Source organism: Chrysemys picta, chromosome 19 (assembly GCF_011386835.1).
Source record: "Chrysemys picta bellii isolate R12L10 chromosome 19, ASM1138683v2, whole genome shotgun sequence".
Taxonomy (NCBI): domain Eukaryota; kingdom Metazoa; phylum Chordata; order Testudines; family Emydidae; genus Chrysemys; species Chrysemys picta.
The window spans coordinates 25,938,570-25,965,363 of record NC_088809.1 but is presented as its reverse complement, the minus strand read 5'-3'; the positions used below and the strand labels follow the sequence as shown (position 1 = coordinate 25,965,363).

General features: G+C 53.8%; 1 protein-coding gene across 3 annotated transcripts in view; it reads left to right on the top strand.

The window, feature by feature from the left end:
• MLXIPL (MLX interacting protein like) overlaps positions 1-24,083 on the top strand; it is a 57,289-nt gene extending 33,206 nt beyond the window's left edge. For all 3 annotated transcript variants that reach the window (XM_065573281.1, XM_065573280.1, XM_005294339.4), the window contains 10 exons: positions 1,699-1,898; positions 2,131-2,701; positions 8,636-8,709; positions 14,248-14,422; positions 15,679-15,791; positions 16,039-16,158; positions 16,613-16,740; positions 18,055-18,178; positions 21,111-21,240; positions 22,192-24,083. In XM_065573281.1, coding sequence (XP_065429353.1) covers positions 1,699-1,898; positions 2,131-2,701; positions 8,636-8,709; positions 14,248-14,422; positions 15,679-15,791; positions 16,039-16,158; positions 16,613-16,740; positions 18,055-18,178; positions 21,111-21,240; positions 22,192-22,313 — 1,757 coding nt within the window. In that variant the 3' untranslated portion in view covers positions 22,314-24,083. The remainder of the gene's footprint in view (positions 1-1,698; positions 1,899-2,130; positions 2,702-8,635; positions 8,710-14,247; positions 14,423-15,678; positions 15,792-16,038; positions 16,159-16,612; positions 16,741-18,054; positions 18,179-21,110; positions 21,241-22,191) is intronic.
• Positions 24,084-26,794: the final 2,711 nt, after the last annotated feature.

Below are 26,794 nucleotides of genomic sequence, written 5' to 3'. Positions count from 1 at the left end.
CTGTGTGCAGCACGGTTGGGCTCCTGGTATAGGGGCTGCACAGAGCTGCCTCTTTCCTCTTTGCACCAGAAACTCCAGCATTTCACAATTGCTGCTGCCACGTTAGAGCATGGGGAGCTAGGAACTCCCTTAGCCCCACCCCACTGCCCCGAGCCCCCAGAACCCACGAGGGAGAGCCAGGGGACACTGACACCCCTTCACCTCAGCTAGAGGCAGGGGCGGCTCTATGTATTTTGCCGCCCCAAGCACGGAAGTCAGGCGGCTTTCGGCGGAGCGCCTGTGGGCGGTCCGCTGGTAACGCGGATTTGGCGGCATGCCTGCGGGAGGTCCACTGGTCCCGTGCCTTTGGCATACCCGCTGCCAAATTGCTGCCGAAACCGTGGGACCGGCAGACCTACCGCAGGCATGCCGCTGAAGGCTCCCTGACTGCCGCCCCCACAGTGATCGGCAGGCTGCCCCCCGCGGCTTGCCACCCCAGGCACGTGCTTGGTGCGCTGGTGCCTGGAGCCGCCCCTGGCTAGAGGCAGAAAAATTGGTGAGCAAAACCCTGTCTCCCTGGGATACTCTGGAAGTTCCCCACCTCTGCCATCATCAGCCTCCCCCAGCATGGGCCGGGGGGAGGGAAGGGCGAGGCTGCTTCTGAATTTGGGAAAGAAAGTTCTGTGGGGTGAGTGAGAAGCAGGGCAGCTGGTCCTTGCTCCCGGTGGGGGCACTATGGGCGGAAAAGCCTAGGGTGTCTGGGGCCAGGTGTTACAACTCCTGGTTATTGGAGGCTTGGAATGCCAGGGCACAGGCAGCTGTCGGAGCAACCCGCTGTGCCTGTCTGAACATGGGGCAGGTGGGCACACTGCTCATCCAGTCTGGGCATGTGGGGCAGCAGCTGTCTCTGACTGGCCTGGACTGTGAGCCCCAGCAGTGTCTGGGCTATGCTGCCGAAACTGGGCCAGGCATGCTAACAAGGACTGGTTGGGAGCTGGGTACGGAGCCCTGCCACAAGCCGGGTTGTATCTGGCAGAACCTGGCCCAGCACGCCAGCCTCGCCCCTTGCTTTAAGGAGTGTCTTCCCCATTCCCAGCATCCCCGCAGAGAGTCCCCCTCCCCCGCAGTAACACCCCACTCCACTGTGCTGGGCCCGGAGAGGGTGCAAAGCCCTGGCTGATGCTGCCTGGGAGGGAGGCACTTTGGGCGACTGATGGAGGGATGGTGCTGGGAAGGGGAGAGTGAGCCAAGCAGCCCCTCCCCCTGAGACCACCCCCCAGCATCAGGGGCTACTCCCGGGCAGGAGAGGTGAAGGGGCCTGGTCTCTGGCAGGCAGGAGCCTGGAGAGTATGATACTGTAGATGGGTTAAGGTGGGCTGGAAGCCTGCATGGCTTTAAACGTGCGGAGCTGGGCTCTGACACAAGAGTAGTGGCCCCTTGCTGGGGTGCAGGGGTGAGCTGCCTGCAGGGGGCAGGGAGGAATGATTTTCCCCAAGTCAATTCTTACACAACTGCCTAGGCTCATGTAGGGGAGGGATAGCTCAGTGGTTTGAGCATTGGCCTGCTAAACTCAGGGTTGTGTGTCAGCCCAGATGGCCCAGTGCTCTGGCTGCGACTGTGCTGTGAGCGCAAACCTTATACCTGCCCAGGGGGCCGAGTAGCATGGGCTTGGGCTGCCTCAGGAGATGTGGGTCACCATGTCTCTGCTATGCCTTGCAGATCTCTTCACCGGCCACCGCCCACTGCCTAACCAAATGCATCTGAGCTACCAAGAGCAGCCCTGCTTCATGCCCATGGCTGACACCCTATATGGCAGCAGCAGTGCCCCACCTGCCAGCCATGCAGACCCACTGATGGCCTCCAGAGCCCTGCCTGCCAGCTACGTTGATGCCCCAATCCCGCCCAATGGCCACCTACAGGTGAGCAGGTCTCCAGGCAGGGATCACATCCTGGTCTGCTTCTCTCTGGCCCTGGGATTGCTCTGCCCTCTGTGTTTGCTTCACCGAGGCAATGGTGCCAGGCCCCTGTGCTGCTGCGCAGCGGGCTCTGTCCCCGTCTCCCTTGCTGTCTGTTATCCCTGTCCCTCTCAGTCCTGGTCCAATCCAGCAGTCCAGGGGCAAACGCTCTGTAATCTGCCTCTGTCTCTTTCAGTCTAGCAGCAACTGCTCCTCCCGGCTCAGCCTGCCTGGCTCATTCCTCAGCCCTGATTTCCAGCCAGCCCCGCAGCCCGTGGACCCCCGCAGCGGCCTGTGCTCTGACCTCAAGCACAAGCCCCCGCTCCATTATGGGCTCCCCAGCAAGAGTCTCAGCATGGAGCCCTTCGCCCCTTCCTACTGCACCCCAGCAGCCCCCCCAGGAGCCTTCCTGCTGGGCCAGGACCCCCTGTACCCACCGGCTTCAGCACCGAGATCCAAATTCCATTACTCCAGCTCCATTAGTGGCTCTTCACTCTCCACACCATGCTTTACCCAGCATGCACCAGGCTTGAGCTACAGCGTGGACCTTCTGCCAACAGCATACCCTGCTCTGTCCAGTGCCCAGCCCCTGCCCCCAGTGATGCGGAGCGGCCCCAGGTTTGCCACCCCTAAAGAGCAGTCGCCGCCTGGGGGCAGCAGGCCAATGGTGAAGCCAGCCAGCCCCAAGACAAAGAGACCCATGGGACTCCCTGTGCCCACGCGTGTGGCTGTGCCCAACCCCTGCCTGACCCAGCTCCTGACTGCAGGTAACAGGGTGGGGGATTGCTTTGGGGGGGTTGCCGTTTGCCGCTGGCTGAGGGCATCGGACTGCCCCCATCTGGCCAGCTGGCTTCATTCAGCTGGAGTGGGAAGCTGGTACCAGGCTGTTGGGCAGGAGGATGTCTTCCCCACCCCCCACCCACAGTGGCAGATGGGCTGACCCTGCGTTCTAGAGAGGGGAAGGTAGGGTGACCAGATGTCCCGATTTTATCGGGACTGTCCCAATATTGGCTTGTTTGTCCCGCGTCCCGACCGATGTGCGGTCGGGACACTGGACAAACAAGCAATTTTGACGTCCTGGAGGGACTCTCGCCCCCTAGGCTCACTTAGGGTCACCAGGGCAAGCCGCTTGGCTTCACCGCCGCCTTCAGGGCCCGGGGCCGGGAGTGCAGTGCGGAGGCTGCTCCAGCCCTGCAGCCCGCGGGGCAGTGCGGTGGGTCATAGAATCATAGAATCATAGAATATCAGAGTTGGAAGGGACCTCAAGAGGTCATCTAGTCCAACCCCCTGCTCAAAGCAGGACCAATTCCCAGCTAAATCATCCCAGCCAGGGCTTTGTCAAGCCGGGCCTTAAAAACCTCCAAGGAAGGAGACTCCACCACCTCCCTAGGTAACGCATTCCAGTGTTTCACCACCCTCCTAGTGAAATAGTTTTTCCTGATATCCAACCTGGACCTCCCCCACCGCAACTTGAGACCATTGCTCCTTGTTCTGTCATCTGCCACCACTGAGAACAGCCGAGCTCCATCCTCTTTGGAACCCCCCTTCAGGTAGTTGAAGGCTGCTATCAAATCCCCCCTCATTCTTCTCTTCTGGAGACTAAACAATCCCAGTTCTCTCAGCCTCTCCTCATAAGTCATGTGCTCCAGACCCCTAATCATTTTTGTTGCCCTCCGCTGGACTCTTTCCAATTTTTCCACATCCTTCTTGTAGTGTGGGGCCCAAAACTGGACACAGTATTCCAGATGAGGCCTCACCAATGTCGAATAAAGGGGAACGATCACGTTCCTCGATCTGCTGGCAATGCCCCTACTTATACAGCCCAAAATGCCGTTAGCCTTCTTGGCAACAAGAGCACACTGTTGACTCATATCCAGCTTCTCGTCCACTGTGACCCCTAGGTCCTTTTCAGCAGAACTGCTACCTAGCCATTCGGTCCCTAGTCTGTAGCAGTGCATGGGATTCTTCCGTCCTAAGTGCAGGACTCTGCACTTGTCCTTGTTGACACGCTCCTGCCGGGAGGGGCCGGGCCCGGCTACCTGGTTCGCCCCCTGCCCAGGTCCCCGAGCTCCCCGCGGCTGGAGAGGGGCTGTCCGGGGCTGCGGGGGCGAGTGTCCCAGCCCTGGCGGGGTGGAGCGGAGCAGCCCCTGCTGCGGGGCCGGGGCGACGGAGCCCGGGAACGGCTGGGCAGGGAGCTGCAGGAAGGGCCCGGAGCGCGGCTCGGCTGGGGGGTGCTCCGGCCGTTTTTGTTTTTTTTTTCCCTCTCCGCCGCCGGCTTTTTTCTTCTCTGCCCCCCTCCCCCGCGGCCTCCCCCCCCCCCCCCCCCCGCGTCCCGATATTTAATCTGTGGCATCTGGTAACCCTAGGGGAAGGGGAGCTGATATCTGGGCACGGGCTGGTAGCGCCCCCTCTTTGGGATCATTACTCATCTCATTCGATGCCACTCTCCATGGCACTGCGTTGCTGCAGGCACCTAGCCTCCTCTCTTCATGCCAGCGATACTCTTTCCCTCACCTGCTGATCCACAGGCTGCCATGATGCGGAGGAAGCATCCAGGGCAGGAGAGAGCGGGGGTGGGGGGGGGAGCAGGAGGTCTGGCAGAGGAGGAGGGGTGCAGAGAAAAGAGTCTGAGATGGTGGCTGAAATGTAGGAGGAGTCACCTGGGAGCCTGAGTTTGGGAATCGCTGCCTGCAGGAGGCACTGGGAGTGAGAGCCTTGAGCCGCTGGCCAAGGGCATGAGGTGCTAACAGGGCAGCGGTGTCTCAGCAGGCAGGTGAGGACGGGTGATCACAGCACCTGTATCTGAGGCTGCAGGGAGCTCCAGAAGGGCACAGGGCAGGGGGTGACTCTACCTCGGCTCGGAGGAGGCCGTTGGCGACCCTGGCGAGGGCAGGATGGGTGCAGTTGTCCATAGGGTGCTGTGGGACAGGATCTGAACCCTGGGCCCAATGCTAGTCACACAGATTGGGAGATTGGTTAGCGCTGCCCTTTTACCCCCTGGGATTGTTCACACCTCAGTGCAGTGCCCTGCCCCCGGAGCCCATGACAGTGACCGCCCTCTCGGGGGAGCCAGGGGACCTGCGTTCTGAGCAGTTTGGGGGGAGCTGCCCTTCCCCAGGTCAGGTACCGCGGCCCCTCAGCTCTGGGTGACCACCTGGAAGAGAGGGGGAACTCAATGGCTGCAGTACCTCAGCAGGAACAGTCTGGGCCAGACATTCAAAAGAACATAAGAGTGACCATAGTGGGTCAGACCAAAGGTCCATCTAGCCCAGTATCTTGTCTTCCAACGGTGGCCAATGCCAGGTGCCCCAGAGGGAATGAGCAGAACAGGTCACCATCAAGTGATCCATCCCGTCACCCATTGCCAGCTTCTGGCAAGCAGAGGCTAGAGACACCATCTCTGCCCGTCCTGGCTAATAGCCATTGATGGACATAATATCATTAGAATGGCCATACTTGGTCAGAACAAAAGTCCATCTAGCCCAGTATCCTGTCTACCAACAGTGGCCAATGCCAGGTGTCCCAGAGGGAGTGAACCTAACAGGTAATGATCAAGTGATCACTCTCCTGCCATCCATCTCCACCCTCTGACAAACAGAGGCTAGGGACACCATTCCTTACCCATCCTGGCTAATAGCCATTAATGGACTTAACCTCCATGAATTTATCCAGTTCTCTTTTAAATGCTGTTATAGTCCTAGCCTTCACAACCTCCTCAGGCAAGGAGTTCCACAAGTTGACTGTGCGCTGTGTGAAGAACTTCCCTTTATTTGTTTAAACCTGCTGCCCATTAATTTCATTTGGTGGCCCCTAGTTCTTGTATTATGGGAATAAGTAAATAACTTTTCCTTATTTACTTTCTCCACATCACTCATGATTTTATATACCTCTATCATATCCCCCCCCCTTAGTCTCCTCTTTTCCAAGCTGAAAAGTCCTAGCCTCTTTAATCTCTCCTCATATGGGACCCGTTCCAAACCCCTAATCATTTTAGTTGCCCTTCTCTGAACCTTTTCTAATGCCAGTATATCTTTTTTGAGATGAGGAGACCACATCTGTACGCAGTATTCAAGATGTGGGCGTATCATGGATTTATATAAGGGCAATAAGATATTCTCTATCCCCTTTTTAATTATTCCTAACATCCTGTTTGCTTTTTTGACTACCTCTGCACACTGCGTGGACGTCTTCAGAGAACTATCCATGATGACTCCAAGATCTTTTTCCTGATTAGTTGTAGCTAAATTAGCCCCCATCATATTGTATGTATAGTTGGGGTTATTTTTTCCAATGTGCATTACTTTACATTTATCCACATTAATTTCATTTGCCATTTTGTTGCCCAATCACTTAGTTTTGTGAGATCTTTTTTACGTTCTCCACCATCTGCTTTGGTCTTAACTATCTTGAGCAGTTTAGTATCATCTGCAACTTTGCCACCTCACTTTTTACCCCTTTCTCCAGATCATTCATTAATAAGTTGAATAGGATTGGTCCTAGGACTGACCCTTGGGGAACACCACTAGTTACCTCTCTCCATTCTGAGAATTTACCATTTATTCCTACCCTTTGTCTTTTAACCAGTTCTCAATCCATGAAAAGATCTTCCCTCTTATCCCATGACAACTTAATTTACGTCAGAGCCTTTGGTGAGGGACCTTGTCAAAGGCTTTCTGGCTATCTAAGTATACTATGTCCACTGGATCCCCCTTGTCCACATGTTTGTTGACCCCTTCAAAGAACTCTAATAGATTAGTAAGACAAGATTTCCCTTTAGAGAAACCATGTTGACTTTTGCCCAACAATTTATGTTCTTCTATGTGTCTGACAATTTTATTCTTTACTATTGTTTCAACTAATTTGCCCGGTACTGATGTTAGACTTACAGCTCTGTAATTTCCGGGATCACCTCTAGAGCCCTTTTTAAATATTGGCTTTACATTAGCTATCTTCCAGTCATTGGGTACAGAAGCCGATTTAAAGGACAGGTTACAAACCATAGTTAATAGTTCCACAACTTCACATTTGAGTTCTTTCAGATCTCTTGGGTGAATGCCATCTGGTCCTGGTGACTTGTTACTGTTAAGTTTATCAATTAATTCCAAAACCTCCTCTAGTGACACCTCAATCTGTGACAATTCCTCAGATTTGTCACCTACAAAAGCCGGCTTAGGTTTGGGAATCTCCCTAACATCCTCAGCCATGAAGACTGAAGCAAAGAATCCATTTAGTTTCTCCGCAATGACTTTATTGTCTTTAAGTGCTCCTTTTGTATCTCGATCGTCCAGGGGCTTCCTGCTTCTGATGTACTTAAAAAATATTTTGTTATTACCTTTGGAGTTTTTGGCTAGCCGTTCTTCAAACTCCTCTTTGGCTTTTCTTATTACATTTTTACACTTAATTGGCAGTGTTTATGCTCCTTTCTATTTACCTCACTAGGATTTGACTTCCACTTTTTAAAAGATGCCTTTTTATCTCTCACTGCTTCTTTACATGGTTGTTAAGCCACGGTGGCTCTTTTTTAGTTCTTTTACTGTGTTTTTTAATTTGGAGTATACATTTAAGTTGGGCCTCTATTATGGTGTCTTTGAAAAGCATCCATGCAGCATGCAGGGATTTCACCTTAGTCACTGTACCTTTTAATTTCTGTTTAACTAACCTCCTCATTTTTGCATAGTTCCCCTTTCTGAAATTAAATGCCACAGTGCTAGGCTGTTGAGATGTTCTTCCCACCACAGGGATGTTAAATGTTATTATATTATGGTCACTATTTCCAAGCGGTTACCTCTTGGACCAGCTCCTGCGCTTCACCCAGAACTAAGTGGGCCCTGGTGGAGCACTCTCTCCCTCTACGCAATTGCTTGAGAAAATAAAGTATCTGACTTTGTTGTACCCAACCAAAAGAGTGAGAACTGTGTTTTTCTCCGACATCCCGGTCATCACAAACCCAGCTATCTATGTTTCTAATGATCAAAACTCCCATTACTAACACCTGCCTTTTCCTAGTGACTGGAGTTCCCTGCCCTGCAGAGGTAACCTCAGTGCTAAAGGATACCCTAACACAATCTGGAAGGAGGGTCCCAACTATGGGAAAGTTTCCCTCTGCTCCCGTTGACTGCTCTGCTTCCCTGGGCCTTTCATCCTCCTTAACAGCGCAGGGACTGTCTGTGAGCACATGACAAGCTCTGTGCCAGCATAGGGAGGGATCACGGATTGCCACGTTTGGTGATCATGTCAAACCTCTCACCAGCCCTGCCTTGCCTGGATGCTGTGCCTCATTCTACTGACAAACCCTGCAGTTTCCTGGGCCTGTATCTCTGTCTCTGTAACACCGGGTACCCTGGTCCTGGGAGTCCCTATGAGTAGGTCCACACAGTCCAGATCAGCTGTGGAGTGTCAGCACTCAACCCCCTGCCCCTTCGCTGTTTGGCTTGATTTGCAAAGAAACGAAGGCTGGAACCTTCATTCCAGCCCCACCCTACTCCCCAGGCTTGGCCAGTCGCAGCAGCACCTCCCTGGGGCTGTTGGGCCCAGACTCTCTGCCCTGAGAACCAGGAGGCGGCAGCAGGAGTAAGTCCGCATCTCCCTGCAAGGCTTCCTTGTGCTAGCCGCTCACTCTGGTGGGAGGGGATGTCCTGGAGCCCCAGTCTGGCTCTCTTCTCATGCTGCGTCCTCACCTTCTGCTGCCTTCTGTCTTGCAGCTAAACCAGAGCTGGCCCTGGACCCTCCGTCCACTCCCAGTACCACCCTCATCCCCACGTCGCCAGCCACCCCGGTAAGAGCTCACCAGCAACACCCTCTGCCGGGCAGCCAAGGGCATTGGCCTTTCACCGCTGCATGCTGGGTTCAGACATGGGCTCTGGCAAGCAGCAGTGCGCAGGGGACGGCAGTGAGATCACACCTTGCTTCTGTGTGCCTCAGTCCTAACAACAGGCAGAGCTGGACGAACAGGGTGTGTCTCAGGGGAGGAGCGAGGGGCACTGGTGGAGCTGCGGGGGCATTGGGGCTGGAGGAGCAGGGGCTGTCTCAGGGCAGGAGCGAGCGGCACTGGTGCAGGAGGGGGGCATTGGGGCTGGATGAGCAGGGTGTGTCTCAGGGCAGGAGCGAGGGGCACTGGTGGAGCTGGGGGGGCATTGAGGCTGGACGAGCCGGGAGCATCTCAGAGCAGGAGCAAGGGGCACTGGTGGAGCTTGGGGGCATTGGGGCTGGAGGAGCAGGGGGTGTCTCAGGACAGGAGCGAGGGGCACTGGTGGAGCAGGGGGCATTGGGGCTGGACGAGTAGGGGGTGTCTCAGGGCAGGAGCGAGGGGCACTAGTGGAGCTGGGGGGGGCAATGGGGCTGGACGAGTAGGGGGTGTCTCAGGGCAGGGGCGAGGGGTACTGGTGTAGGAGGGGGGCATTGAGGCTGGACGAGCAGGGAGCATCTCAGGGCAGGAGCAAGGGGCTCTGGTGGAGCTCGGGGGCATTGGGGCTGGAGGAACAGCGGGTGTCTGAGGGCAGGAGGAAGGGGCACGGTTGGAGCTGGGGGGCATTGGGGCTGGACGAGCAGTGTGTGTCTCACGGCAGGATTGAGGGCTACTGGTGGAGGAGGGAGGCATTGAGGCTGGACGAGCAGGGGGTCTCAGGGCAGGAGTGAGGGGCACTGGTGGAGCAGGGGGCATTGGGGCTGGACGAGCAGGGTGTGTCTCAGGGCAGGAGCAAGGGGTACTGGTGTAGGAGGGGGGCATTGAGGCTGGAGGAGCAGGGGGTGTCTCAGGGCAGGAGCAAGGGGTACTGGTGGAGGAGGGAGGCATTGAGGCTGGATGAGCAGGGGGTGTCTCAGGGCAGGAGCGAGGGGCACTAGTGGAGCTGGGGGGGGCAATGGGTCTGGACAAGTAGGGGGTGTCTCAGGGCAGGAGTAAGGGGTACTGGTGTAGGAGGGGGGCATTGAGGCTGGACAAGCAGGGGGTGTCTCAGGGCAGGAGCGAGGGGCACTAGTGGAACTGGGGGGGCATTGGGGCTGGAGGAGCAGGGGCTGTCTCAGGACAGGAACAAGGGGCACTGGTGGAGCTGGGGGGGCATTGGGGCTGGACAAGTAGGGTGTGTCTCAGGGCACAAGCGAGGGGCACTGGTGCAGCTGGGGAGGGCATTGAGGCTGAACGAGCAGAGGGTGTCTCAGGGCAGGAATGAGGGGCACTGGTGGAGCTGGCATGGCATTGGAGCTGGACAAGCAGACGGTGTCTCAGGGCAGGAGCGAGGGGCACTGGTGGAGCTCGGGGTCATTGGGGCTGGACGAGGAGGTTGTGGGTCAGGGCAGGAGTAAGGGGCACTGGTGAAGCTGGGGGGGGCATTGGGGCTGGACGAACAGGGGGTACATCAGATCATAGATCTCAGGAATGTAGGACATGAAGGCACCTTGAGACGTCTTCTAGTCTGTCTCCTGCACTGACGGGGGTTGTCTAGACCATCCCTGACAGTTGTTTGTCTACCCTGCTCTTGAAAGCTCCAGTGATGGATATTCCGCAACTTCCCTAGGCAATTTGTTCCAGTGCTTAACCACCCTGACAGTCAGGAAGTTCTTCCTAGTGTCCAACCTAAACCTCACTTGCTGCAATTTAAGCCCATTGCTTCTTGTCCTTTCTTCAGTGGCTAAGGAGAACAATTTATCACCCTCCTGTTTATAACAACCTTTTATGTACCTGAAGACTATCATGTCCCACATTCCCAGACCTGAAGAAGAGCTCTGTGTGGCTCGAAAGCTTGTCTCTTTCACCAACAGAAGTTTGTCCAATAAAAGATATTACCTCACCCACCTTGTTTCATCATATCCCCCCCCCCACCCGTTTTCTCTTCTCCAGACTAAACAAACCCAGTTTTTTCAATCTTCCCTTATAGGTCATGTTTTCTAGACCTTGAAACATTTTTGTTGCTCTTCTCTGGATTTTCTCCAGTTTGTCCACATCTTTCCCAAAGTATGGTGCTCAGAACTGGGCACAATACTTCAGGTGAGGACTAATCAATGCAGAGTAGAGTGAAAGAATTATTTCCTGTGTCTTGCTTACAACACTCCAGTTAATACAGCCCAGAAAATGTTCGCTTTTTTTGCAACAGTATTACATTGTTGGCCCACATTCAGTTTTTTGATCAACTATAACCCCCAGATCCTTTTCTGCAGAACTCCTTCTTAGGCAGTCATTTCCCATTTTGTAATTGGGCAGTTGTTTATTCCTTCCTAAGTGGAGTACTTTGCATTTGTCCTTATTGAATTTCCTCCTCTTTACTTTAGACCATTTCTCCAGTTTGTCCAGATCATTTTGAATTATAATCCTACCCTCCAAAGCACTTGCAACCCCTCCCAGCTTAGTATCATTTGCAAACTTTATAAGTGTACTCTCTATGCCATTATCTAAATCATTTGTGAAGCTATTGAATAGAACCGGAACCAGGACAGATCCTTGCGGGACCCCACTCGATATGCCCTTCCAGCTTGATTGTGACTTGAGCCATTGATAACCACTCTCTATGCATAGTTTTGGAGCCAGTTGTGCACCCACCTTATAGTAGGTTCATCTAGGTTGTATTTCCCTACTTTGTTTATGAGGTCATGTGAGACAGTATCAGAAGCCTTACTAAAGTCAAGATATACCACATCTATCGTTTCCCCTCATCCACAAGTCTTGTTACCATGTCAAAGAAGGATATTATATTGGTTTGGCATGATTTTTTCTTTACAAATCCATGTTGACTGTTGCTTATCATCTTATTATCTTCTAGGTGCTTAACAAATTGATTGTTTGATTATTTGCTCCATTATCTTTCCGGGTACAGAAGTTAAGCTGACTGATCTGTATTTCCCTGGGTTTTCCTTATTCCCCTTTTTATAGACAGATACTATATTTGCCTTTTCCTGTCCTCTGGGATCTGTCCCGTCCTCCACAAGTTCTCAAATATAATTGCTAATGGCTCAAAGATCTCTTCAGTCAGTTCTTTGAGTATTCTAGGATGTATTTCATCAAGTTTGAAGACCTCTAACTTGTCTAAGTAATTCTTAACTTGTTCTTTCCCTATTTTAGCCTCATATCCTGCCCCATTTACACTGATGTTCTCTATGTTAGTTGTCCAATCATTGCTAACTTTTTTGGTGAAAACTGAAATAAAAAAGGCATTTAACACTTCAGCCAATGCTGCATTTTTTGTTATTGTCTTTCCCTCCTCATTTAATAATGGGCCTACCCTGTCCCTGGTCTTCCTCTTGCTTCTCATGTATTTGTAAAATACTTTCCTGTTACCCTTTATATCCCTAGCTAGTTTAATCTTATTTTGTGCATTTACCTTTCTAATTTTGTCCCTACATGCTTGTGTTGTTTGTTTATATTCATCCTTTGTAATTTTATCTAGTTTCCACTTCTTGTATGACACTTTTTTGAGTTTCAGGTCATTGAAGATCTCCTGGTTAAGCCAGGGTGGCCTCTTATCATATTTCCTATCTTTCCTACGCAGTGGAATAGTTTGCTTTTGTGCCCTTAATCATGTCCCTTTGAAAAATTGCCAACTCTCCTGAACTCTTTTTTCCCTTAAACTGGCTTCCCATGGGATCTTACCTACTGATTCTCTGAGTCTGGTAAAGTGCCTTCTAAAAGTCCATTGTCTTTATTCTGCGGTTTTCCCTCCTACCATTCTTAGAACCACAAATTCTGTCATTTCATGGTCACCTTCACCCAAGCTGCTTTCCACCTTCAGATTCTCAGCTAGTTCCTCCTTGCTTGTCAGAATCAAATCCAAAACAGCCTCCCCCCTAGTCACTTTCTCCACCTTCTGTAATAAAAAGTTGTCTCCAACGCATCCCTAGAACTTGTTGGATAATCTGTGCCCTGCTGTGTTATTTTCCCAATAGATGTCTGAGTAGTTGAAGTCCCCCATCACTACCAAGTCCTGTGCTTTAGTTTTTGGTAGTTGTGTAAAAAACAGTCTCATCCACCTCTTCTTCCAGGTGAGGTGCTCTATAATAGACCCCCTAGCATGACATCACCCTTGTTTTTTACCCCTTTTATCCTTTCTCGGAGACTTTCAACAGGTCTGCCTCCCACTGTTGTCTCAGTCTCAGTGCAAGTGTAGATATCTTTGATATACAAGGCAATTCCTCCTCCCCTGCCTGGCCTTCCTGAACAAGCGGTACCCTTCTGTCCCAGTATTCCAGTCATGTGAACAATCCCACCAAGTTTCTGTGATGCCAGTTCTGTTCTATTTATGATTATTCACTAGTATTTCTAGTTCTTCCTGTTTATTCCCCATACTTCTTGCATTGGAGATATTTATTACATCGGAGATATTTATTACATTTCCCCTCTATATTCCCTCTGGTCTCTCCTTTGTCAATGCTGTGATTTCCCATGTTCCCCTCAGATTCAGATCCTTCACCCAAGTCTCCATGTTCTAGACTTACCTGTGGGCTTTTGTCAGCTACCCCTGTTGGACCTAGTTTAAAGCCCCCTCAGTAGCTTAGCCAGTCTGTGTCTGAAGACACTCTTTCCCTTCCAAGTCAGGTGGACTCCATCTCTGCTCAGCAGCCCTTCTTCTCGCAACAGGATTCCATGGTCAAGGAAACCAAAGTGAGCGGTGACACCATCAGGGCAGGAGCGAGGGGCATTGGTGGAGCAGGGGGGAATTGGGGCTGGACGAGCAGGGGGTGGGTCAGGGCAGGAATGAAGGGCATCGGAGGAGCAAGGGGGGCACTGGGGACTGGACAAACAGGGAGTGTACCAGGGCAGGAGCGAGGGGTACCAGCAGAGCTTGGGGGGCACTGGGGACTGGACAAACAAGGAGTGTACCAGCACAGGAGCGAGGGGCACTGGCAAAGCTCAGGGGACACTCAGGATGATATTTTACGCCCTGTATTTCCAAGTGGAGAGCATTTCCTGAGGTTAAAGAAAATCCCTTTTGCCCCTGCCTGGCTCAGGGCTGGCAAAGAGTCCCTTGGCTGCCAATGGGAGCCGTCTCACATGGCGCTGCTCCCCTGGAGAGGGTCTGTCCCTTGTCCAGTCCCTAGGAGCCCCAGGGCTCATGCCATGTTGCTGTAACCTTGTGAGGAGTTGGGGGCCCTTCCTTCTCCCCATCCCCTTAGGTCTAGTTTGACCGTGAGCCTCACGGGCAGTGACCAGCTCTACTTGTCTACTAGAGTCAAGCTGCTGTAGGTACTTCAATGACTGTCTCCTGTATGCTGGCTGGGGAAGGGCCCTGGCCCCTTCTCGCCCTTTGCCTCCTGGGTTGCAGGTCTGAGACTTTCAGCCGGGGAGCCCAAAGTGCAAACTCCTTCTCTCTGGCTTCTCTCTTTGCAGGCAGGGGGCCTTGCTGAAGTCCCCTCTGGCTTCCTGCCCCGCATGGCCCAGCTGAGTCCAGGGCTGTCTCCTGGTTCCAGCCCTTCGCAGTCTGTCCCCATCACACTGGCTGTGGCACAGCCAGGATCCCTGCTTGTCCCCAAGACGGAGCAGCTCTCCCCCCCGTCGGCCTGTGGTGAGCGGTGCAGCGTCTCTGACACCTCCTCTTTGATTACCAGAGAGAACAAACGCCCCTGCAGGTGATGCAGGCTCAGCAGCTTTTCAGTGTGGGAAATCCATCTGAAGAAGGCTCCCCCCTATATCGCCAGAGCCAAGCAGGCTGCTGGTGCTGCCCCCCTGAGATCCTCTTGAAGATCCACCCCACCCCTCAGTTCTGTTTATTAACCCAAGAGATGGATGGGTGGGTGTTGACAATACAGAGTGATTGGGATTAGCAGAGACTAGGCAGGCGGGTGAGAAAAGAGAGATCCAGAAAAGCCAGCGACACGACACCAGAGCCAGCCCTGCTGCCGTACTGCTGTCCTAGAGTGGGCAGAACCATGTGGACAACTTGAACCAGCTTGACTTAGCTGACATGGTCCTGGTGGGTAGCTGCATGCAGGGTCAGTGGGCAGTTCCGGGGGGAACTGGTGCCAAATGCTGGAGGGTTGGTTGCCAACAGGGCAACCCAGGGCAGCTGGTTGGAGTCTTCATCTCAGTGTTTTTTCTGCAAAAAATGTGCCTTTCACCAAATGGAAAATGTTCGCAGTAACTCTTCATTCTGCTTGAAATGTTCTGCTTTTACAATGGAAAAAAAAAGAAATCAGTAAAAATATCAACTTGGGTTAAAATGTTTGGTTTTTGGAAAAAGTAATTCAATGTTTAGTTTTCAAAAACCAAAAATGTTTGCCTGAAATGTTTGGTTTTTTTAAACAAACCTTTTTGGGTTGTTTCAGGTTTTCCTTGAAAATCCACATTTTTTTTGCTGGAAGTTTTTGAAAAAAAAAAAAAAGTTCAAAATTACTCAGGGAACATAACTGGCATTTTTTGAGCAGCTCTGAAATTGGTGGGGATCTTCCCACCCCTGCTGGGATCCCGTGCTCACATGAGGTCACCCATTGCAGCCAGAACAGAAAGGGGCAATGAAAAGTATTAGGGGCACCACTACTGGTTAGTGTCAAGGCTTGTAGGGTCTCTCCCGGCTCTGCTACTGACCTGCTGTGTGAACTTGGGCGAATCACTTACCTTGCCTAATGAGAATAGCTCATGCCTGCCTCCTGGTGGGATTGAGAAGAGTCGGTAAAAGCACTGATGGAAAGCACTACCGACGGATACGATGCTGTTAGCATGTCAAAAGACAAGGCCTGTTGGGATCAGAAAGGAGCACGGGGAGCTTTGACAGTAAGTGCTGCCCACTCAGCCCCACCCAAAGAGTCTCGTTTTATCTTCCAGCCAGTGACTGGCTGAAGCCTGGACGAGTCTCCCCGGTGCCGGTTGGGGTGCTGACTGCCGGGATCTCGCTGCATCACTCCACCCCCAGCCGGGGTAGGCCGGAGTCCAGCAAGGTATGGAACAGTCCAGGGCTCCCAGGGAGACTGTCTCCTCTCTGCCCACCCAACGGGCACAGCCCTCTCCTCCCTGCCCCTCCAGGGCTCCAGACTGCCTGCTTCCCTCCCCTTGTGTTCCCATTGCATCGCATCTGCTCCCCCTGTTGCAATGTCAAGGGGTCTGTCCTGGCCTTGGCTCAGGTGGAGGGTGCTGGGGGTATCCCCCCCACCCCTTGCGGTGCCTGACTCTGCCCCTGCCCTGCAGACAGAGAGCCGCCGCATCACGCACATCTCCGCTGAGCAGAAGAGACGCTTCAACATCAAGCTGGGCTTTGACACCCTGCACGGGCTGGTGAGCACTCTGAGTGCCCAGCCCAGCATCAAGGTGAGTGAGAGGGTAGCAAAGCAAACCCCAAAGCAGGCGCTGAGGGCGGGACTGGCAGCTCCCCAGGTGACACCCAGTGCCCACAGTACCAACCGCGGTGCCCCAGCCCCCCCCAGAGAGTCCCCAGAGCTAGGAGTGGGAGTGCCAGGCTTGGGCTGCATCAGTCATTCAGCTCTGCCCTGGCCAGGCAGCTCCTGGGTGCCCCTGCGGCTCTAGGCCCCCAGCCCTTTCCCCAGCTACAGACTCTTGTGGAATCGGGCATTCTGTGCTGACCAACCATCTAGGTCTCGGAGCCCCTGTAGGGGTGGCTGGGGGAGGCTGTGTCTCCCCAAAACCTGATAGGCCCAGCCCCCTGCTGGAGAGCTCCTTCCTCCTGGGAGGCAGAGCGATGGGAGGGAGATGAGGGACAGCCGCAGGAGATCAGCGTCACTCAGCCCCCACATCTGCCCCTCAGGTCAGCAAGGCCACCACACTGCAGAAGACAGCAGAGTACATCTGCAAGTTACAGCAGGAGAGGGGCGCCCTGCAGGACGAGGCGCAGCGGCTGCGGGAGCAGATCGAGGAGCTCAATGCAACCATCAAGTAGGATGGAGGGAGAGGGGAGGGGAGCCATGTCATGTGACGGGAAGGGTGGAGAGGGATGGGGAGCCATGCTGGGGAGGGGAAAGGCAGGGAGGGAAGGGGAGCCTTGCTGGGGAGGGTAAAGGCAGGGAAGGGAGGGGAGCAGACAGGGAGTGTGCTGCAAAGGGTGACCACTCAGTAGGGGGCGCTCTTCCCTTGTCAGTGTTGAACTTAATCCCCCAGCATGATGCAAAGGGGCACTGGGCTGCTGTCTGCTGAATGAGATGTCACATCTAAAAGGGGGCCCTTCCCATGAGGCTGGCGGTGCAGCGTTGCTGTGCAGTGTGTGCTATCAGCAGCTGCTGTGTTCCACCCCAGAAGTAGCAGCACATCAGTCATGTGGGAGGAGGTTTCCCGCTATGTTTGTAATGCATTTTGGGACCCGGAGATGGAGAGTGCCCCAGCAATGCAGGGTTATTATTAATGGAGCCGAGGCGCACTGCCCCTTTCCATGAAGCGCCCAACCTGTCATGGTGCCAATGGGGGGGGATTAGCCCATGTGGGCACAGTTCCCCATACAGCCCCAGCTCCTCTCTCCACAATTCAGTCACTCTGGTTCGATTGTAAATGCCCCACGTAGTCATGCTGGGAGGCTGGGGCTGCAGGGAATGGGCTTGGGGCTGCCTCTGCTACAGTCCTGGGAGCCAGCCCCTCCAGAGCGGGGCAGAACCTGGAGCCCCACACACAGGGGTCTTGGGAAGGATCACCCTCCTGAGGGGAACTGTGGAGCCTGCCAGCCCACCCCACTGGGCCCCAGGTACCAGGGGCAGAATGGGGAGCAGTGAGTGGGCCCCAGCCAGCTTCACCCGGATGCAAGCAATAGCCCGCCCCTGGCAGTCTCCTCCCCCATGGCCAGGTGGAGCGGGGCACCAGGAGCCTGGCACCTCTTAGAGAGCCTGGCATGGTCATCAGTATGGGGCAGCCCTCAGTGGGAGAGAGTGCACGGGGAGGTGGGCAGGAGCTGCTCGCTGCCCCTGGGATGGGGGTGCTGCCCACCACCACCTCTTGCTGACTCGTCTCAGAAGTGGGGCTTTCCTCAGGTGACCATCAGCCATGGAATCGCTAATCGCTGGTGATCAGCTCAGCCATGCCTAGGGCCAGTCCATCGCTCCCTGCCGCAGCATCCCTCCTGGACAAGGCTGGGGCGCAGCAGGGGGTGAAGGCGGCGGGAGAGCTGGGCCTGGGGGTGGGACATTTACTGTTCTCCCCAGTCCCGATCTCCCTGTGTGTGTGCCTGTCAACCGAGGCAGATGCCATCTTCTTGTGCCCCTGCAGCCTGTGCCAGCAGCAGCTGCCCGCCACAGGAGTGCCCATCACCCGCCAGCGCTTCGACCAGATGCGTGACATGTTTGACGAGTACGTCCGCTCCTGCACGCTGCAGAATTGGAAGTTCTGGGTTGTATCCTTGGAGACGGGCACCCCACCCCGTTGTCCCCTGCCCAAACACGTGGGGTCCCTGCAGCTTCTTGGGGTGCTGAGGAGGGCCAAAGATGTTACCATGGTGACAGCCTCCTGGAGGCAGACATCTCACAGCCCCTCCCCTCTTCCATCACCTCTCAAGGGACACCCGTGCCTGCTAGAGCCTGGCTGCTGGGAAATGGCTCTGAGTCCATGGCTTCTATGCCCTGCTCCCGCACCCCAGGCACTGGGACCGCAGGTATCAGCCTGCTCCCTGGAGCCAGCTGGAGGTTTTTAAGACTTTGAAGCACGCTCCCCTAGGCTAGTCTCCAGATCCCCTCTGCAGCTCCCAGGGTCCAAGCTGGACTTTTGAATAGCAGTGTCCCCTTACTGCTCCAGCCCAGGGTGTCTCTTACACTGCTCTGCTAGTGAAAAGCAGCCCCTGCAGACTCTACTCACACAGCCAATAGCATGTGAAGGCACACCCAGCAAAGTTACACGAATGCTCCCACAGCCACTCATTAACTGTATACAGGGTGACACCCGCAAATCCCCCAGCCTTGCACCTCAGAAATGTGCATCTCGCACTGCTTAAGACCCCCTTGACCAGTGTAAGCTCATTAATTAGTTCATCATTTCATCAAAGGAAATGATCATGCCACAGCCTTTGTTAACCTGAGTAGAGATTGCCCAGATACTACAGTCAAAACACACTGTCTTGGACAAAATATTAAAACAAGTTTATTAACTAGAGAAAGAGAGATTGTAAGTGATTTTGAGTGATAAAAGCATAAAAGCAGAATTGGTTACAAAAGGAAATAAAGTGATAAAATCACAATTCCTACGCTTTACCAAGGCTAATAGTCAGGGCCAGATTAACTCTCCTGTGGGCCCGGGGCTATTAGATTTTGTGGGGGCCCTGGTGGTTTAGAGTGGGGGATTGGGCTCAAGCCTGGGGCAGGGGATTGGGATGCGGGAGGGGGTGCAACTCCAGCTGGGGGTGGATGGGCTCTGGAGTGGGGCCAGGGATGGGACAGGGGGTTGGGGTTCAGCAAGAGGTTTGGGGTGCAGGTTCTGGGAGGGAGTTTGGGTGCAGGCGGCGGCTCTGGGCTGGGGAAGGGGGTTGTGCTGCAGGAGCAGGTGCGGTGTGCAGGTTCTGGCCAAGAGGCGCTTACCTCGGGTGGCTCCTGGTCAGTGGCGCAGCAGGGCTAAGGCAGGATCCTTGCCTGCCCTGGCTCTGTATTGCTCTTCTCCCCGAGGTGGCCGGCACGTCCAGCCCCTAGGCAGAGGGGCCAGTCCACTCTGCACAGTGTACGCTGCCCATGCCTACAGGCGCCGCCCCTGCAGCTCCCATTGGCTGCGGTACCAGGCCAATGGTAGCTGCAGATATGGTGCCGGAGGCGGGGGCAGTGCGCAGAGCAGAGATTCCTTGAACGTCCCTTGCCTAGGGGCCACAGGGGCATATCGACAAGCTGGTGCTCACGGCTCCAGCTGGTGCGGAGACATGCCGCTGGCCAGATGAAAAGAAGCAGCAGGCTGCATCCGGCCTGCAGGCATGCAGGGCCCCCTTAGCCCGCAGCCCTGTACTGCAGCCCCTAAAGCCCCTCCATTAACCCGGCCCTGCTAATAGTTCTAAAAGCAAAAACCGTTGTCTCACCATAATCTGCAATACATTTCACAGGCTGTTTCTTCTCAACCTGGGACAACCCCTCCCATAGGTGCTGAGTTTCTAATCTGCCCAGGCCCCGCCCCCACTCCACCCCTTCCCCCAAGGCCCCACCCCCACCCTGCTTCTTCCCACCTCTGCGCCACCTCTTCCCGCCCTCACCCCGCCCCTTCCCCACCCAGTTCCACCCCCTCCCCCGAGCCTGCTGCGCCTCACTCCTCCCCCCATCCTCCCAGCGCCTCCTGAGTCTGACGCCACAAAACAGCCGATCCACGGCAGGCGGTAGGCACTGGGAGGGAGGTGGAGGCGCTGATGGACAGGGCCCGCCAGTGGGCAGGAGGTGCTGGGGTGGGATGGGGAGGTTCTGGTAGGGGGGGCTGCCAATGGGTGCTCAGCACCCACCATTTTTTTCCCTTGGCTGCTCCAGCCCATGAGCACCAACGGAGTCGGTGCCTATGACCCCTCCCACAGTTCAATGATAGATCTTGGTCTTTCAAACGATCTTGCTTCCATGTATGGAGGTGGGAGAAGAAAGGTAATGGGGAAGCCATTGTCTCTTATACTCTTTATATCCTCCTCCTCCTCTCTGTGAGGCACACCTACCCCCGGCTGGGGTTCAGACCATCACTCTGTGGTGTACATGAGATTCAAAGCCCCTTTCAGGTGGATTGTAAATTTCTTGCTGACACCATCTGTGTTCTTGATGTTTGAAGCATCTTCAGGGATGACATGCAAGGCCTTTTGTTATTTCTAAGGACCTAGTCTATGGGCATTCCCCAGACTCACAACATGTTTCAGTAACAAACATATAGCAAAATCTCATGCCGCCCTACACAATGATGATACACATGTTAACAGGACAGCAATATTCAGTAAATCATGAGTTTTCAAACGATACTTCGCAAGGCATGCTTTGTACAAAATATATCAGAACAAAAGTGGTGAACATGGGGTACAGGGTATCACCTGACACCCCCCACACTCCTGGTATCCACATGCCCTGTAGTCCCCCCGGTGTTGGTTTTAGGACACCTGTCCTTGTTCCCAGCAAGATGCTGTGGGCTTAGAGCTCATGCTCCTGCCCTCCAGATGAGCCATGGCCTGGCCTGGCACCACGCAGGGTGGCACTAACTCTGCAGCCTGCTGTGTCGCTCCCCAAGTGCCAGGAGCCAGCAGGAAAGGGGCAGCAGCAGAGTGAGGGACATGGGGGCTGGTCAGTCAGTTCTGCCTTGTGACGGGGAATCCTTAACTGCTCTGTTCACATCAGTTCAGCATCATCATCCGGCCTCTGTTTGAATCCTTCAATGGCATGGTCTCCACAGCCAGCATGGACAGCCTCAGCCAGACGTCACTAGCCTGGCTGGACCAGTATTGCTCCCTCCCAGCACTTCGGCCTAGTACGTAGTCCCACTTCGTCCCTTGCCTGCCCTGGAGAAGGCAGGGGCTGGCCCTGCCTGGCATTTGCTCCCAGCTTGCAGCCCCTGCTGTTCGTGCCTGAGCTGGGTGGGAAGTCGTCTCACCCGTCAGTGCCGTGAACAGGAGAACTGCACTGTGATGGGGGCATGTGAGGGGGCTGTGTTTGCATTGGGGGATGCTGTCTCGGGGGAGTGGCGCTCTCAGGGCCAGCTCTGGGGTTGCCCAAAGCTGCTCTGGCAATGCTCTTCCCCCCTGCCTTGGGGTCAGCAAGGGTTTCACTTCCTAGCTCAATTCCGCCCTGTTTCTCCTGCTCCTGAGCTTGGCCAGAGGGAGGTCCAATCTCTACATTAGATGGGGCTCAGGGGCAGGGACCCGCCAAACTGGGATGTGGTTCCGGGAGCAAGGTCAGGATTGGAAGGATGGGGAGGAGAAGACTGGCTTGTTGGATGTACAGTCTCCTGGTCTGCAGCTGCAGCAAGAGACATTGATGGTTTCCCAGTCTCATACTGTGGGCAAAGGGAAAGGCTGCGCATTGCAAACCCAGAGGGAGGAGCAATACTTTTCACATCACACAATTAGCCTGTGGAATTCCCGTCCACATGAGCTCCCCAAGGCAAAATTTAGCAGGATTCAACAGGGGATCGGACAAAGGTGCAGATAATGAGAAGCGCCATGGGTACATGGGACAGGATTTAAGCCCTGCCAGGGGTTAGGAGGACACCTCCTCTGGGGCAGGTTATGCCATAGCTGCCTATAAACAGGGATCTTCCTGTGCAGCAGCTGGCCCAGGCCAGTGTGAGAGCCGGGGTATGGGTTAGATGGCCAGGCACGGCGGTCACTGTGCCCTATGGCAAGCTGACAGGCTGCCTGAAGCAGCTCAGAGCCTATCAGCAGAGGACACTGACTCGTCCCATTTGGTTTTGTCTCCCCAGCTGTCCTGAGCTCTCTCCGCCAGCTGAGCATTTCCACCTCTATCCTGACCGACCCAGCATGCATACCCGAGCAGGCCACCCAGGCAGTGATGGGGACAGACCCCAGCAACAACTCCTCCTAGTTACAAGGGAGGAGCCCATCACACCTGGTAAGATGCTCCATTTCTGCAGAACAACCACTCACCTTCACCAGCAAGAGTCTCCTATTGCAGTCTCAGTCCCGCCGTCGCCATACTGCCTCCCGAGGACTGCACCCCCATCCATGTGGTGGGAGGCCGTCAGCAAAAGGAGAGACAAAATCAGTGCATGATCCAGGACACATGCTGTATCGACACATTCCACTACCCAAGATGCTGATGTCCAGAAGAGCTTTGCCTTGGAAAATCCTTTACCTGAAAATAGCACCGTGCAAGGCTACAGAGTAACACAATGGTGGGAAATGCCGATGGTCTTGGAGAACCTGGTTCCTTCACAATGACTCCCTCCAGGTGCTGATCTCAAACTAAAACACTGGTGTACTCTAACTTGAACAAGAGGCGAAGTAGCAAAAGCTGGTGACTTTAGGGAGAGGGATAGCTCAGTGGTTTGAGTATTGGCCTGCTAAACCCAGGGTTGTGAGTTCAATCCTTGATGGGGCCATTTAGGGATCTGGGGCAAAAATCTGTCTGGGGATTGGTCCTGCTTTGAGCAGGGGGTTGGACTAGATGACCTCCTGAGGTTCCTTCCAACCCTGATGTTCTATAATTCTATTCTAAGTGGAAGTTGAGGGACAACCCCGAATGTGGAGAGCTTAGGCAAACATTTGAACATTGGCTGATGAAGTGCCCCGGCAACGTCCTGTACTCCCAAGGAATTATTGAGATCAGTGAGAACACCAGGTCTTGGCTGCAGTTTTGGAGTGACAAGCTATGATGATAACCAGTGAGAGCAGGGCCCCAAGGGGTTCAGAGGAGCCCAGGGTGCCCACTGAGAGGAGAGCGCCTTCCCCAACTCACTGCTCAGCTCTAGAGGCAGCAACCACTGACCATGGGAGGGAATCACTCAGCTGCATCCCCGGAGATCAAGGGACAGGGAGACCACAAGAGCTGCAGAAAAGCCCACCTCAGCAACAAGATGCTAGTTCCTCATCCCCCACCTGTCCTAGGGATGGAAGTGCCCCTGGAGAGTTGCCAACAATGAGGCTAGTGCATGAAGCTCTTTGTGGTTCCATGGAAGATGCCTCATGAGAAGGTCAGCATCTCTCACTACCCAAGCCTTATCTTCACAAATATGGCTACTTCTGTTCAGTATGGGAGGGCCTAGACTCTGGATAACCAACTCTATCCAGACTCTTTGTGTGTTTGCTTTAGTCTCCAGCCCATTGTTAATAGCTCCTATGTCCACACTAGGTCTGAGTGGTTACTCTGGCTGGTGAGGGTTAAATTCTAAGCAGTGGTTGTTCTGGTCATATCTCTGGTGGAATCCCCACCTCCCTTTCAGTCCAATTTGAACTCAGAAGCTGGCTTCTGGAGTGGAGAATACTGTACAAATCAACAGAAAGCTCCTGTTCATATTGTTGTGCCCAGCTGAATAATTGGGCTGCTCGGTTGTCTCCTGCTGCATTTTGTTGCCCTTTTGCTCCTTTTCCTGTAAGGTGAGCAACGTATCTTCTTGTCTCTCATGTTTGGAACAGTAGCTCAAAGGCAGCTGCTGGATTTCCCCTTCATGGGTGTTTCCCAAGCAAATGTTCTCTGTCTTTTAGTTTTAGGATGTTCTAGAATGCAGGAGTTTTCCCATGAATGTTGTTTGATGTCATGTTGCCAAAGGAATGTCCTGTTCCTATATCCCATGCATGCCCTGGCTCTGTAAGTAATGGCAGATCCTTTGTGATAAAGAGACTTTGTTCCCTCCTATTTTGATGGTGTATTTCTTAAGTTTTTCAGCATTTCTCACCCTGTTGCTGCCTCTGGATACACAGAACTGAGCAACAGGGGCTCCTGCTGCCAAAAGCCCACACCAAAGGATTCCTCCTTTCCCTGGGCTCTGTAATAGACCAAGTGGAACATACTGTGAATAGATGGTTTGCAAAGGAACAGTGCATAGTAACCTGCACCAGCCCCAGGCAGGTTTCAGGTGCTTATGACTATGCAGGTGTCTCCAGCTGCTGTGCCTGCATACAACCTGCTGGTCCAAGAGCTGGAGCCACAACCTCTGTAAGAAGTGGGGGAAATGCTCCCATATTATGTAAAGGAGAAAAGTCCAACTACAGGGGCTCTGGGAGGGGAGGAGCCAGGGACGCAGGCCACACGTGGGCAGTAGGATGGGGAAGCCACTAACCAGAGCAGAGCCATCTCCGCCAGTAGTGATGCACCCCTGCACCCTCCCTCCTGGACTGTGTCTCATTCCCACACTCACCACCCCCCTGCTGGAGCCCCCAGAGCTCCCCTTGTTTGGCACTGCTGCCTACAGGGTTGGTGTTTCCCCCCGGCGTCTCCTGAGAACAGCCCGGGGTGGGTGTGACGGGCTCAGTCACAGAGACCCCCTTGGGACTGTCACTTTACATGCTGAAATTACTTCTGAGCCCATTTTCCCTGATGGCTTGGGACTCCAGAACCCTGCCTTGTTGAGCCAGACACACTAGTTTGCTGCAACACAGACCCAGGTCTGAACCATGCCCCCCCAAAACTGAAGGCTTTAATTGAAAACCACTCAGCAGGTTACCTATCTCTAGCACCCAGACACCAGTTCCCAATGGGATCCAAACCCCAAATAAATCCATTTTACTCTGTATACAGCTTATACGGGGTAAACTCATGAATTGTCCGCCCTCTATAACACTGATAGAGAGATATGCACAGTTGTTTGCTCCCCCAGGTATTACTCAAATACACTGAGTTTGTTAATAAACAAAAGTGATTTTATTAAGTATAAAAGTAGGATTTAAGTGGTTTCAAGTGATGACAGACAGAAAAAAGTAAGTCACCAAGCAAAATAAGGCAAAAACACCCAAGTCTAAGCGTAATATATTAAGAAACTGAATACAGGTAAATCTCACCCTCAGAGATGTTCCAATAAGCTTCTTTCACAGACTAGACTCTTTCCTAGTCTGGGCCCAATTCTTTCCCCTGGTAATTCCTTGCTAGTTCCAGCATACATTTTAGGTGAAAAGCAGGGTTTTTTTCATGACTGGGACCGCTTTGTCCTGCTCCATCCCCTTTTATAGCTTTGGCATAAGGCGGCAGAGGCCCTGACTCCACCCCTACCCTGCCACTTCCCACCCTCATTCCAACCCCTTCCCCAAAGTCCCTGCCCCAACTCCGCCCCCTCCCTGCCCCTATTCCGACTCTCCCAAATCCCCGCCCCACCCCCTCCTCCTCCCCTGAGCACGCCACGTTCCCGCTCCTCAACCCTCCTTCCCAGAGCTTGCTACAGCTGTTTGGCAGCAGCAAGCACTGAGAGGTAGGCAGAGAAGCGGGGATGTGGCGTGCTCAGCGGAGGAGGAGGTGAGGTGGGGCGGGGCACTTGGCTGCTGGTGGGTGCAGAGCACCCACTAATTTTTCCCCGCGGGTTCTCCAGCCCCAGAGCACTCACGGAGTCAGCACCTATGCAAGGCGGGGATCCTTTGTCTCTCTGGGTCCCCACCCCTCCTTCTAAATGGAAAAGCACCAGGTTTAAGATGGATTCCAGTATCATGTGACATGGTCACATGTCACTGTAAGACCTCATGGAAGGCTTGCAGGTAAATAAACCCATTCACAACCAATTGTCCTAGTCAATGGGAGCCATCAAGATCCTAAGCCACATTAATGGCCCACACTTTGCATACTTACAATAGGACCTCAGAGTAATACTTCATATTTCTAGTTTTAGATACATTCATACAAATAGGATGAACACACTCAGTAGATTATAAGCTTTGTAATGATATCTACATAATGAGACCTTTTGCATAAAGCATATTCCAGTTAAATTATATTCACATTTATAAACATATTTCTATAAAACATATGGAATGCAACATCACCATGGGTTTGCAGTTTTTACCACCGTCTCTGTGTGCAGAGGGAAGGGCATGAAGCTAGAAAACAGTAGGCAGTAGAGTGGCTCTGGTGTCCCACTGTGACACTGGTCTGGCACACAGGGGTGCTGGGTTCTGTTCCTGGGTTGGTGGCTAGTCATGTCATCTTTTTGTGCCTCAGTTTCCCCATCTGCCAAACAAGGCTAATGGAACCAGCCTCCCAGGGAGGGTGCTGTGCAGGAGGGTGAGGGAAGGGCGCAGGGCGCTGCTGCCAAGAACCACACAACACCCTTCCCCATCGGTGCAGATAGGGGACAGGCCCAACCAGGTTCACACAGACGTCTGCGGCGGAGCTGGGATCCGAACCCGGGGCTCCAAACTTCGGCCCGCACAGGGCCCTAGCCACGCAGCAAGCGGCTACCCATTGCCTCCAGAGCGCATGCGCACAGGTGATTGCCTGCAGTGCAGCTCTCCCTCAGCAGGGGTTGCTTTGCAAGGACCTGTCAGGATGAATGGCTCATCCCAGAGTAGCGTCTTTGCGCATGCGTAAATACGACTCCCCTGATGATGACACGCCTCTTCCAAGACTACGCGAGAACTGCCCGT